This window comes from Orbicella faveolata, unplaced genomic scaffold (assembly GCF_042242905.1).
Source record: "Orbicella faveolata isolate gen_17 unplaced genomic scaffold, um_ofav_v1 contig_1, whole genome shotgun sequence".
NCBI lineage: Eukaryota > Metazoa > Cnidaria > Anthozoa > Scleractinia > Merulinidae > Orbicella > Orbicella faveolata.
The window spans coordinates 11,495,001-11,507,570 of NW_028301536.1; the positions used below are offsets into that span (position 1 = coordinate 11,495,001).

Below are 12,570 nucleotides of genomic sequence, written 5' to 3' on the forward strand. Positions count from 1 at the left end.
ATAACCAACAAATGCCAACCTCTAAAAAAATCATGATTTTTTCCTATATTTTCATTTTAAATCGATCGTTATATTTTCCCTGGCATCACAAAAAAACGATCCCAATTTACTGGTAAGAAAAGGCTTCGATTATTACCCTTAGTCTACAACAGCGAAAGCTAACTTGACACACTACGCGTAAGCTCTTTAGAGTCTTTGGTCACTTCTATCCGAGACTGTCCGTTTTCATCTCTATACCCACTTGTACAAGGTGCTGTTGGTGTTGTATTTCTGATTGTAAGAGTTTGCCACTGCCAGGTAGGTGTGACCTTTGTGCTCAAATGTTGTCATGTCACGTGCCCCGTGTGTTGGAATCTCTTGGTACTTGATGAACTGCGCTCCAGAGGCCTGGTACACAACTGACAGAGTGTTGTGTTTTTGACTGTCACCATAGTGATTAGCCACACCCAAGAACGTTTGACCGCTGATCACAAAGGGATGCCAAGCTTGGGCTCCACGAGTAGGAATGGACTGAAACAGAACAAACTTGTTGCCATCCCACTTGTAAATAAACGAGTCGGTGTTGTGTTTACTTCCAGAGTAATAGTTAGCAAACGTGAGGAATGTGTGGCCATTGATGTTAACAGAGTTCACTCCGTATGCCCCGTATGTCTGAAAAGACTGCAGTTTAACAAAGTGTCCTGCTGACCACTTGAACACAGTGGACTGAACTGCATACTGCTGTTTGGAGTTGTAATGGTTGGCAAAAGCGATAAACGTGTCATTATTTATTACAAATGCAGCACATTCCAGGGCACCTTCAGTTGGTATTTCCTGAAACTTGTTAAACTTGCCGCTACTCCATTTGTAGATCACTGACTTTATGGAACGTGTAGCTCCATCATGGTAGTTTGCTATTGTCAGATAGTTTTGTCCATTAATCTTAAAAAATATGATGCGATGTGCCCCCTTGGTGGGTATTTTCTGAACGACAACAAAGCGCAGTCCATTCCACTGATAAACTGCAGAGTCAAGTAGATGCGTTCCGTCGTAAAAATGCGCCACGGCAAGAAAATGTTTGTCAGCGATTGAAAAGTATTCAAGGCCAGTGGCACCTCTAGTTTGCAAGGTTTGATACAAATTAAATTTTCCAGTCTGTTCATTCATCTTGTAGATCATGGAGCCTGTCTTGTGTTTATTAATATCGCCATGATAGTTGGCAAAAGCGAGAAACACGCTTCCATTAATGGTGAAATGTTCGACATCTTCAGTTCCTTTGGTTGGTAGATCTTGGACTTTCTCAAAGAAGTGAAATCCAGTGCATCCTGAGGGAAACACAAAAACTTGATTGAGGCATGTTAAGTAGGTTTTCAACAATGCGTGTACTTCACATTTTTACATCTTAAAACACCATTCCCACAACACTAGTTGTAAATTTATAAACAATTATTGGATGAGGTTTTTGTGATATCCAGAATAATCAAGGTCGAGGAAGGGGTTATCAGCCGAAGCCCAAGTTTGGCGATTACCATATACGAATTGTACGACACGAGGTCCAATTACTAATTAATCGCAGCTATAACAAATTTCGATATTAAAAACAATCTTTTGAGAAGTTCTTTTGGGCGAAAAAGTCAGCAGCACTTTTCGTAGGTTTTAAAGACTGTGGGAAACATAAAAAGGAAGCAATTTAAAAGCGTGCGAAAGGTGCAGATATCGAATTACTATGGGTAATCAAATGGTGACGAGAGAAATGAGAAAATAATTTCACGTCCGCTTTGTCAAAATTCATTTAATTTCCCGAGCCTTTAGGGAGAGAGTTTTTGTGATTTTTACAAAACGCAAGTGAAATTATTTCCTAAGTTCACGAGTATACCATTTGATTACCTTTTAATATCATGGGTGACAAATTACGCTTACAATCGTGGGTATTTCACTTGTTTATTGTATCGAGAAATTTCGCTTTAAACCTTGCCTGGCAATTTTGTAATTATAAATTATCGCTGAACTTTCGGGCCAAAGTTAAGGAGTAATTTGTCGCCCAATATATTACAGCCCGGAACACCCCCTTAATCGTATCTACAACAAAATTCTCGATCGTGATTGCCTCTCCGTGCGTCTATTTGCTACGTAGTCCACGCGCAATCACGTTGGTGTCCAATTACAAGTGTCCAATTTGAACTTATTGTAATTGGATACCCACGTGATTTGCACTTCAATTACGCGCGCTTTAATGGCTTCCTTTGCATTGTTTCGTTCAGTTTTCAAAACTTAGGAAACGCGCTACAGACGTTTTGGCTCAGTCAAAAAAAGTTCTCAAAAGACATTTTTTAATTCCGAAATTTGTTATAGATACGATTAATTAGTAATTGGACCTTGTGTCGTACAATTCAGGGAGTAATCGCGCTCGTAATTTCAAATCGGCGTCGCCAGGGCGGAAAAAGGCCGGGCGGTGAAACGGGCAGTCCGCTCTTAGTCCAATGTGTGATGCGGAGAAAGACTGGCACGACCGCTCCTTCCGCGCTTCCGGTGAGATTAATGGCTGCCAAAAATCTCCTCTCGACGAACCGGAAATCAACTTTTCTTTCTTTATTTTTGAGCCACCAGTGGTGTATTTTCAAAAGCCTTTTTGGTGCTTTAGACCTAAAAGTCAATACGTTTATGTCTGTTGTAATGATGCTTAAGTAACTTCGTCGTAGGCTACCCAAATTTGAGTGAAGTAAGACTGTGTCGAATGCAGGTTATGTCCAGCTTATCATGACCAAGCCGTGATGCGCTGCTTCTTTTACGAGTACTCCACATTACTCCACTCTAAATTTTACATATGTCGAAGATCGATAGCTTTTACATAACATAGTAAAAAACCAGCCGGATATATTTGGATATAGCAGCGTTTCAGAACTTCAAACTTCCCTCCTCTTGCCGCACGCTTGCAGGGATTTCGCCATAGAGTTTATCGCGAACGAAAAGTAATAAAATTTTGCTTGTTTGAGTTTCGTCTGAATTGCAAGCAACACGTGATGCCTCATCAAGGCATAAGAACTTTCGTCTGTAAATATTACTCAGTTTCGTTTGTGTAAAAATCCAATTTTAGCTGGTTGTCGATGAAAAGGAGCGCCCGCGGCAATCTGTGTTTTGTAGCTAAACATGACAAATTGACTTGAATTACGCTCTTTCGTGTAAAAACGTACATCCAACTCAAACAATATCTCTAGCTTTATATATGTTTGACTGATTTGATAAATATTTGAGAGCATGTTAGAAGTTTAACTGGGAATGTGGGAAGACAGCAGATATTAAATCAGCAAAATTACGATACCACTTTTCAATCAACCCGATTAACAATTTCATTTTGTTGCTTGACTTCTCAAAACTAATTGGCTTCTTCATTTTCGCAGTATAAAATTTCACTATGAAGAAATCGTGATCTTAGTAGCCTTTTAGCGTTGGCAAAAAATATCGCATCATCTCAGCACCAAAGATGGGGGAAAAAAGTACTTTGGCAAGATTTTATATTGAGAAATTAAAAAAACACCGACTCGGACTTGAAAGTGCAAGCGCAAATTAGCTAATTGTACGCGTCAGACTTTCCTGCTCGCCAAACAAGCAGAAACAATAAGAAACTGATCGAAAACAGATTTTGGTTGTGATTAAGCATTATTCTGATTTTTCTGAGAAACGTACAAATTAACCGGCGATACCAGAGTAAAGAGTTTCATAACGTTTATTCGTAAGTCAGAAGAAATGCAAAAGATTACGCGTACAACTAGCGCGAGCAGATCTTACAGCGCCAAATATGAAGTCCAGTTTTCCGGCAACCTGAAAAACTCACCTTTTCCCATTGCCTCAGAACAAAAATGCGCCAAAAACCTTCCTCTTCATATAGAAGGGAGTTTCGTGGAATTTCTTTAGAAATCTAAGTTCCTGTGTAAGTAAGCGGAATCTGCTCGTTTTAGTAGACCCCAGTCTACTGCATCACACCTTTTTGCTCGGACCCGCTCGTTTCACCGCCCTACATATAAGCGCCCTGGCCTCGCCCTTTACGCTCGTTCGATTTTGAAATTACTCCCGCGATTACTCCCTGAATTGTACCGCACTCGCTCCAATTATTATGCTAATTGTATGAAACGAGAACCGATTACTAATAAATCGCATAAATGACAAACTTCCAGATTAAAAAAGTAGCGAAAAAAACAGTAGGGTTTCCCTAGGTTGTAAAAACTGTTAGGGAAGCCACGTAATTGACGTGCGCCCGAATAGCGTTGGTATCCAATTACAAAAAGTTGAAATTGGACACCTGTGATTGCACCGCACACATGTCATCGCGCACCGGTTACATGACAAATAGGCGCGTGAGGAACCAATCAAGAAACGGATCCGCAAATAATAAATTTATTATCCAACATAATCAGAAAACAAAACTTCAAAGAGCGTATTTAAGTGAAATCTGACTGGAAACCACATCCAAAAATTGAAAATCATTTAATTCGATTTTCCTTTTATATTGTCGAAAAACGGTTGGCACTTGAAGGCAGGCTTTAATTTTACTTACCAGTTGCACAACATTCTGGTCTACTGGAAGACGAGGAGGATCCCTGCAAAGGATAAGGGCGTTAGATATTAGTTATTGACAAGTCTGCATTTTATCAAAGTGAAATTTCCTTGGTGACTAAAATTCAGGCTATGAAGGAATTGAGAATAAAACTCTTGAATGTCATCGACGATGCAAATTAGAATGTCATTGGCATTGAATGCCATTAACAAGTCTGCAGCAATCAAAATGAAATTTCCCCAGTAAATTGTTTGCATATTGTGAAGGAATTTATAAGGAGACTACTTCTGATTGAGTTATTTTCGGCACAGCATTTAGAATTGTCCTTACCCTACACTCAGAACAAAGTTTATTCATTCTATACATGGCGGTTTCTGTTTCTACCTGCGTGTCACATGTTCCCGGCATTCCTTTCTGTCCCTTTTCTCCACGTGTTCCTTTCTCTCCAGTAGATCCTTTCTCACCCTCGATCAAACATAAAAATAATTCAGCAACTTTATTTTACTAACGTACTCTTGAGATCGCCCTTTTTCGAGAAGCTAAACGAGAAAAAAAAACATTTATCTACTTTTGTTCATTGAGGTGCTCTTTACTTCTACTACTTCTAAATCAGAAAAAAAAAAAGATGGAAGCCAAAAACGTTGCGTTTCTGTCGCTAAGATACTCTTACAAAATATATCTTTTGCTCTTGACATTTTTCTCTGATTGATTTCTCTGGTGGAGTTCGCAATATCTTGGATACCACTGACAAAAATTTGACAAATTAAATACTATAATCTCAAAAAATACAAAATATCCCAGTACGTGATAATAACAAACCTAATGAATTAACTTTATGTCACACAATTAAACTAACAAAAGTAAGGAGCTCTGCTACTTAACTAAGATAAACAGGACTTTATACTTTAGTACAACTGTGCTCCCCTAAGCCAGGGTTCAAGGCAAGCAAAAGGTTTCTCTTACTCTTTCAGTCTGAGCTAAGGGACAACAAAACTTACTTTTGTACTAAACTTAAATGTACTATCCTTTCCTTTTAGTCCTGGTTCTACACTAAGGGAAAATGGAACTTACTTTTGTAGTAAAATTACCATCCTTTCCTTTTAGTCCTGGTTCTAAACTAACGGACAATGGAACTTATGTTTGCACTTAAATTACCATCCTTTCCTCTTAGTCCTGATTCTAAACTAAGGGACAGTGGAGCTTATGTTTGTACTTGAAATACCATCCTTTCCTCTTAGTCCTGGTTCTACTATACGCCAACGGACAATACAACTTACTTTTGCACTAAAATTACCATCCTTCCTCTTAGTCCTAGTTCTAAGCTTGGGGACAATAGAACTTTCTTTTGCAGTAAAATTACCTTACTTTCCTCTTAGGCCTAGGGCAAACGTCGAATCCAAAGAGTCGACTTAATTCCAGCGTGATAGCAAGCGTCGAACCTACGTCGATCCTATTTGGCAAGTTGCACTTCATTAAAACACGGGAATAAGCACGTGTCCCCGTGCTATTCACTCGATGCGCGACTAGTTACTGCTAGGACTTGCTGGCGAAATGCCGATACTCTTCTCTTCAGACAACGGGAGACCCTGCGCGGCTCTCTTTAGGTCCTTGTCAGAAGCTTCGCAGTATTCAACGCTTTAACCGGCTGTCTATCCCTCAACGTCCTCGTTTTCTTCAAACACTGAGCATTTACTGCAAGTAGGCAATTCGCATCTCAAGCATTTATATTTAGTGTTATTGAAACAGGAACAACACATTCCCATCACGCTGTGCGATGTCAGCAAAGACTTTTGGCATTCTCTTCCGGCATTCTCGCCCCCAGAGGCCGCTCTCCTTTTGGTGCTGACCAAAAGGAGCGCGGCCCATAGGGGCGAGAATGCATTCCAGCTCCCGAAATTGTCTTTGTACAGCACATGCTCGTCAGGGGGAGAAATAGAGTTTGGCAGATGGAGGAGTATGTATTTTTGTGACGTTTGCCAGTCCATCACATTTGAATCAATTATTTCGTAATATGCATGATTTATGAATTGAGTTGAGGCCGTGTTTAGAGCGGCGTTTGTTGAAACGCTGAACCACTGTCGCATTATCCGACGTGGCAAGTCGAACCTCTGCTAGAGTCGAAAGAATTAATTTGAGTCGAATTTAATTGCAGCAAACGTCGCACCATTCATGCGCCTATTTCAAAATTAATAGGTTCGACGAATTAAATTCGACTAAGATTCGACGTTTGCCCTACGCCTTATTAGTCCTAGTTCTAAACTAAGGGATAACAGGACTTACCTTGGTTCTAAAATTACCATCCTTTCCTCTTAGTCCTGGTTCTAAGCTTAGGGACGATAGAACTTACTTTTGCACTAAAATTACCATCCTTTCCTCTTAGTCCTAGTTCTAAACTAAGGGGTGATGAAAATTACTTTTGCACTAAAATCACCATCCTTTCCTCTAAGTCCTAGTTCTAAACTAAGGGATAACGGAACTTACTTTTTTTTTCTAAAATTACCATCCTCTCCTCTTAGTCCTAGTTCTAAGCTTAGGGACAATAGAGCTTACTTTTGCACTAAAATTACCATCCTTTCCTGTTAGTCCTAGTTCTAAACTAAGGGATTATAGAAATTATTTTTGTACTAAAATTACCATCCATTCCTCTTAGTCTCGGTTCTAAACTAGGAAAAAATGGAACTTCCTTTTGTACTAAAATTACCATCCTTTCCTCTTAGTCCTGGTTCTGAACTAAGGGATAATGGAACTTACTTTTGTACTAAAATTACCATCCATTCCTCTTAGTCCTGGTTCTAAACTAAGGGACAATGGAATTTACTTTTGTACTAAAATTACCATCCTTTCCTCTTAGTCAGTGATTGTAAACTAAGGGACAATGGAACTTACTTTTGCACTAAAATTGTTATCCTTTCCTCTTAGTCTTGGTTCTAATCTAAGGGACATTGGAACTTCCTTTTTTTCTTAAATTACCATCCTTTCCTCTTAGTCTTAGTTTTAATCTAAGGGACAATTTGGTTTACTTTTGTACTGAAATTACCATCTTTTCCTCTTAGTCCAGGTGTTGATTAAGGTAAGGGACAGTGGAACTTACTTTTGTACTAAAATTACCATCCTTTCCTGTTAGCCCAGGTTCTCCTTTTTCGCCCTAAAAGAGACAGTATTACAATAAAATTAACGTTTCTTTTTTAATGGTAAAAACGCTTGGAAATTCAGTATAAACTTAATAAGGTACTTTGAGATATTATCTTTACTGCCCTGCGATAACCTCTATTCATCAAATTTTTATGGAAGTCTTTCCTTTTTGATCAAAACCATTAAAACTGATTTCTTTTTAAAGTAACAATGTTACGATCTGAAAACTGTTTAACAAAACAAACGTTTGTTAGGAAAACACTAGTCTTAACTTTGTTAAATACGCAAAACTTTTTTCGAAAAGAACTGTATGTTTAACTCCTTAATGAATTATCAATTTACTCTCGGCCATGGATTAAACTGACAAAGGATAAGTTTTAAGTTACAAGTACAGTTCACCTTGACGCCACCATTTCCATCCAGTCCCCTCAACCCTGTGTCACCTTTATCACCCTGGAAAAAATATCACTTAGTGACCATGGTAACAAACTGTCTATGCGTGATGTGTTAAAGTGAATGGAAGTACCATACAATCAAATTATTAATCTTATATGTTTTGGTCTGTTGCATATATTCTTTGTCTCCGATATAACAATAAAGGCGCATTTGAGCCAGAAACGTTACTAACCTTTGCTCCAATTTTCCCATCGCGTCCGTCGCGTCCTGTTTTAGAAATTTAGAGTTTGTCAGCTGGTTTGTAGTAAACACAACATAGAAGATCACTTAAAGCAATTTCACTGATATGTCTTAGATCGCGCACTCTTTTCTCTCCGTCAGATTTTTTCCAGTTGCACTACTTACCTTTTTAATAGCATTTACTAGAATACTTCTAGACGCAGAGGTTAAAATCTGTTTGGCCAACAATGGTCAACAATTAAAATTCCTATAATTTCGTTTCGTTTGATTCGTCAATTTGTTGACTTTTCTGTGACATTGTAATTGTCATTATCTGTTTGGTTTCTTTTCTTCTGGTCAGACGGAAATGATTTTAATCATAAGGAGGTAATGATTCTGTTTTCATTTCGCAAGCAAGCAAATATATTAGACTGCATATTACGCTTGAGATGTACTTCAAAAATCATTACATCACCGTTTATTCCATCTCGTCCATCTTTTCCTGTGTGGAAAGCAAATCGTAATTTGATTATCGATAAACAAACTAATCCCTGATTAATACGAATGGAAGGCTTTTAACGATAAAATAACAAACTATTGTTGATTGAAACTCACCGTTTTGTCCATCTTTTCCATCTTTTCCTATTGAAACATGAGATAGATATTATCTTACAATATTTATTTAGATGTTTCGCAACATCTAAATAAATGACCAATAATTATTTGATAATTTTGACTTACCATCTTTACTGCATCCAACTTGCAGCGCACAGCAGTTTGGTTTGTTTGTGGCGCCGGTACTCTAAAAATATTTCGGATATAAGATGTTAAACCCTTCTAGTGAAGTACAGAACTAGCAATTTTAGGTTCTAGTCAAATGGAGGGAAACTTTGCATGAGACAAAATGAACACCTCTACTCAGTCTAATTTGCCAAATTGTCAAATGACATTGCTGTGTATAATTACAAAAGGTTTACTATTGTGATTACCCGGTTTGAAGATTTGTTCTGCGGCGTAACGGATGAACCCAAGAAAAATACGAAAGCCAACAAAACGAACAAGCGAAACACTGCCATTCTTGCTCTAACTTCTACCCTGAACCGCTGACAAACGTACTGAGCTAGTTTAAACTGAAAAGAGTTTCCCGACTTTGTTTACTTATCTATAACACGAAAATTCAGCATGGAGTACCATTTGCATTGATGATGGTTACATCATCTCTGAGAAACAAGGAACAATTGCCATGATGACATCACAGACTACCTTTTTCAAAAGCGATTTACACTTTCAGTTTCTCCTTACAGTATAAACACTGTGCCGTCAGGTGATGAGAAATTAAGGGAATCTAATCACCGAGAAGGGTACATTGCATGAATTCGCACGTGGCCCAGTAAATTAAGGCCGGTTTATATCACGATTGTTTTCGGAAGTTGCAATAATTGCCTTGGAATTCTTGAAAGTAGGCGGACTTATTTTTTGCGGCAGTGTGGGAGAGACTTGAAAATACAATAAAAAATAAGCCGCGAAAAAATATATGTAAATTAAAGAACGCCTGATGGCAGATTACATTTGAAGTTATTACGTCGCCATACATAACGAAAGCCACATGATTCTCTTGGCTTTTTATGTTAGAATTGCGTAGAAGCGATTTTAGCAGATACTCAGTCTAATTTGCCAAATTGTCAAATGACATTGCTGTGTATAATTACAAAAGGTTTACTATTGTGATTACCCGGTTTGAAGATTTGTTCTGCGGCGTAACGGATGAACCCAAGAAAAATACGAAAGCCAACAAAACGAACAAGCGAAACACTGCCATTCTTGCTCTAACTTCTACCCTGAACCGCTGACAAACGTACTGAGCTAGTTTAAAGTGAAAAGAGTTTCCCGACTTTGTTTACTTATCTATAACACGAAAATTCAGCATGGAGTACCATTTGCATTGATGATGGTTACATCATCTCTGAGAAACAAGGAACAATTGCCATGATGACATCACAGACTACCTTTTTCAAAAGCGATTTACACTTTCGGTTCTCCTTACAGTATAAACACTGTGCCGTCAGGTGATGAGAAATTAAGGGAATCTAATCACCGAGAAGGGTACATTGCATGAATTCGCACGTGGCCCAGTAAATTAAGGCCGGTTTATATCACGATTGTTTTCGGAAGTTGCAATAATTGCCTTGGAATTCTTGAAAGCAGGCGGTCTTATTTTTCGCGGCAGTTTGGGAGAGACTTAAAAATACAATAAAAAATAAGCCGCGAAAAAATATATGTAAATTAAAGAACGCCTGATGGCAGATTATATTTGAAGTTACTACGTCGCCATACATAACGAAAGCCACATGATTCTCTTGGCTTTTTATGTTAGAATTGCGTAGAAGCGATTTTAGCTCAGTGATTTTAGCTGTGTGATCAACGGGCATGAAATGCGACGCATAAATGGAGATTTCATAAAAAAATAATTCTTGGACTGTTTACATAATTATATACTGTTTGCACGATCACCTAACCTCAACAGAGACGAGACAACTTAAAAAACAATGACGATATTTAGATATTTACATTTAATAACTTAATCCTGTACTCACATCGGAAGAACTGCCAACTTTTTCTTGTCAAACCTATTGACTTAACTCAACTTCTCACGATTTCTCACAAACAGGATAATTAAAACATGATATTCCTAGCCTGTGTAAAAGCACTTCCACTGTCCGTCACTACGTGGTTAACGTGGAAAATTTATTTATAAAATAATAAACAGCCTTACATGTTTACTGAAAACAAATGTACTTATGAATTCATCATCAGTCGCTTTTAATTAATTTGCACTTTCTGAAGGAAGCGTGCGAACTGTTAAAAATCGGGGCAATTTAAGATCCTAGACGTCACCATTTGTAGACTGGTGCTGCACAAGATCACAATAACTTCTCCTGGGAAACAATGCGACTGAAGTAGAACCGGCCGATCGCTGAAAAGCGAAGAAAACAGCAACAGGGAAAGAAATTGTTATCTGGAAAATTAACGATACGTTTGAGGTCTTTGAGGCCCAAGAACACTACAAGACAACATTTTAACGTTGTATAAATTACTGACAAGGTTCGCCCGATCATATCAGTGGCCGAAATATCAATCTCTCCGGCAGATTGGTAATCCAATATTTTATGAAACCCTTACGGGTTAAACTAATTCTTAAACCCCTAAATCTTGAAGTTAGATAAGCAAATGATATATATATATTACGTAATTATTGCCGGTTAGTTGTAATTTTGTGATCGATTTAGTAACTGGATATATTCTCTAGCCCGCCAAGGACAAAGCAATAATTACGTTAATTTAATTCAACCATCGCCAGAAATCGGTGACATGTGAACCTGCGAATGTAAAATCCAGCGGTATCTGTAACCTTGCCGCGAAGAAATCGAACGCCAAATGTACAAAGAAAATGTATGAAGAATGAGATATTTAATGGAATATTTCTTGAAGAATTAGCAAATGTAAATATGTGCATGCCAGACACGATAGACTGATCTATCACAAAACACATCGTGCACAAATGAAAGAGGAGGCTTAAAATTTTATGTTTCCTTTCGAAGGTTTTCTGCGAGATGTTTTCACTCGAAAAATTACAAGGCGTAGAGGGAGAATTATCGACAGAATCAAAACTCATAGTTTATAACCAACGATAATCGTCAAACTGAATGCGATCGTAAAAATGTGTATACTGGAATGAAAAATATGTATGCTAAAATACCTCACCTTGGGTCTCACAGCTCCATACGACTAATTTCGATGTTTCCTTTTTACTTTTGAAAACCATGAAGAAAATGCCTTCGGTAAACATCGCATGGCAATCCACGATAAAATTGCAAAATTCGCTATCTTTGAACTACGATGTTTCGACCGTCTATGCTCCAATTTTGCTCCAAAACACATCACTTGAAAGATATTTTTCTCTACTTTTACGTTAAAACGATATTTGAGATCAGTGGTTTTACCACTAAATACAAAATTTACTTTGTGTATGCTTCACTTTTGCTTCTCATCAGCTGTATATGAGCCCATAGTCATTGTTTTTTCCCAGTGGTTTTTACCATTTTGTTCTGCGGGAATTTTGATTTCTTCGAGGGAAATTGTTCCTTCTCTTTGTGTATTGCCATGTCTGAAAATTATACGTGGCGAGAACAGTTGAAAGCGAATTTTCAACTAAACATTTTGGAAAATACGTCGTCCATGCACTATATTTTTAAACAGAGAGCCGGAACGTACCTAGGTTCGAAAATACCGCA

General features: G+C 38.0%; 1 protein-coding gene across 4 annotated transcripts in view; it reads right to left on the reverse strand.

Moving 5' to 3' along the window:
* LOC110064825 (uncharacterized) overlaps nt 1–9,523 on the reverse strand; it is a 9,589-nt gene extending 66 nt beyond the window's left edge. Inside the window, exons 1-10 of one of the 4 annotated variants that reach the window (XM_089289149.1) lie at nt 9,268–9,523; nt 9,020–9,080; nt 8,894–8,920; nt 8,754–8,780; nt 8,292–8,326; nt 8,063–8,116; nt 7,623–7,676; nt 4,916–4,996; nt 4,532–4,574; nt 1–1,304 (exon numbers count right to left, since the gene is read on the reverse strand). The exon at nt 1–1,304 is cut by the window's left edge and continues 66 nt beyond it. In XM_089289149.1, the coding sequence (XP_089145275.1) occupies nt 232–1,304; nt 4,532–4,574; nt 4,916–4,996; nt 7,623–7,676; nt 8,063–8,116; nt 8,292–8,326; nt 8,754–8,780; nt 8,894–8,920; nt 9,020–9,080; nt 9,268–9,354 (1,542 nt within the window). In that variant the 5' untranslated portion in view covers nt 9,355–9,523 and the 3' untranslated portion in view covers nt 1–231. Of the gene's footprint in view, nt 1,305–4,531; nt 4,575–4,915; nt 4,997–7,622; nt 7,678–8,062; nt 8,117–8,291; nt 8,327–8,753; nt 8,781–8,893; nt 8,921–9,019; nt 9,081–9,267 lie in introns of all 4 variants that reach the window. The other 3 variants (XM_089289156.1, XM_089289162.1, XM_089289169.1) reach the window with 3 other exon arrangements.
* Nucleotides 9,524–12,570: the final 3,047 nt, after the last annotated feature.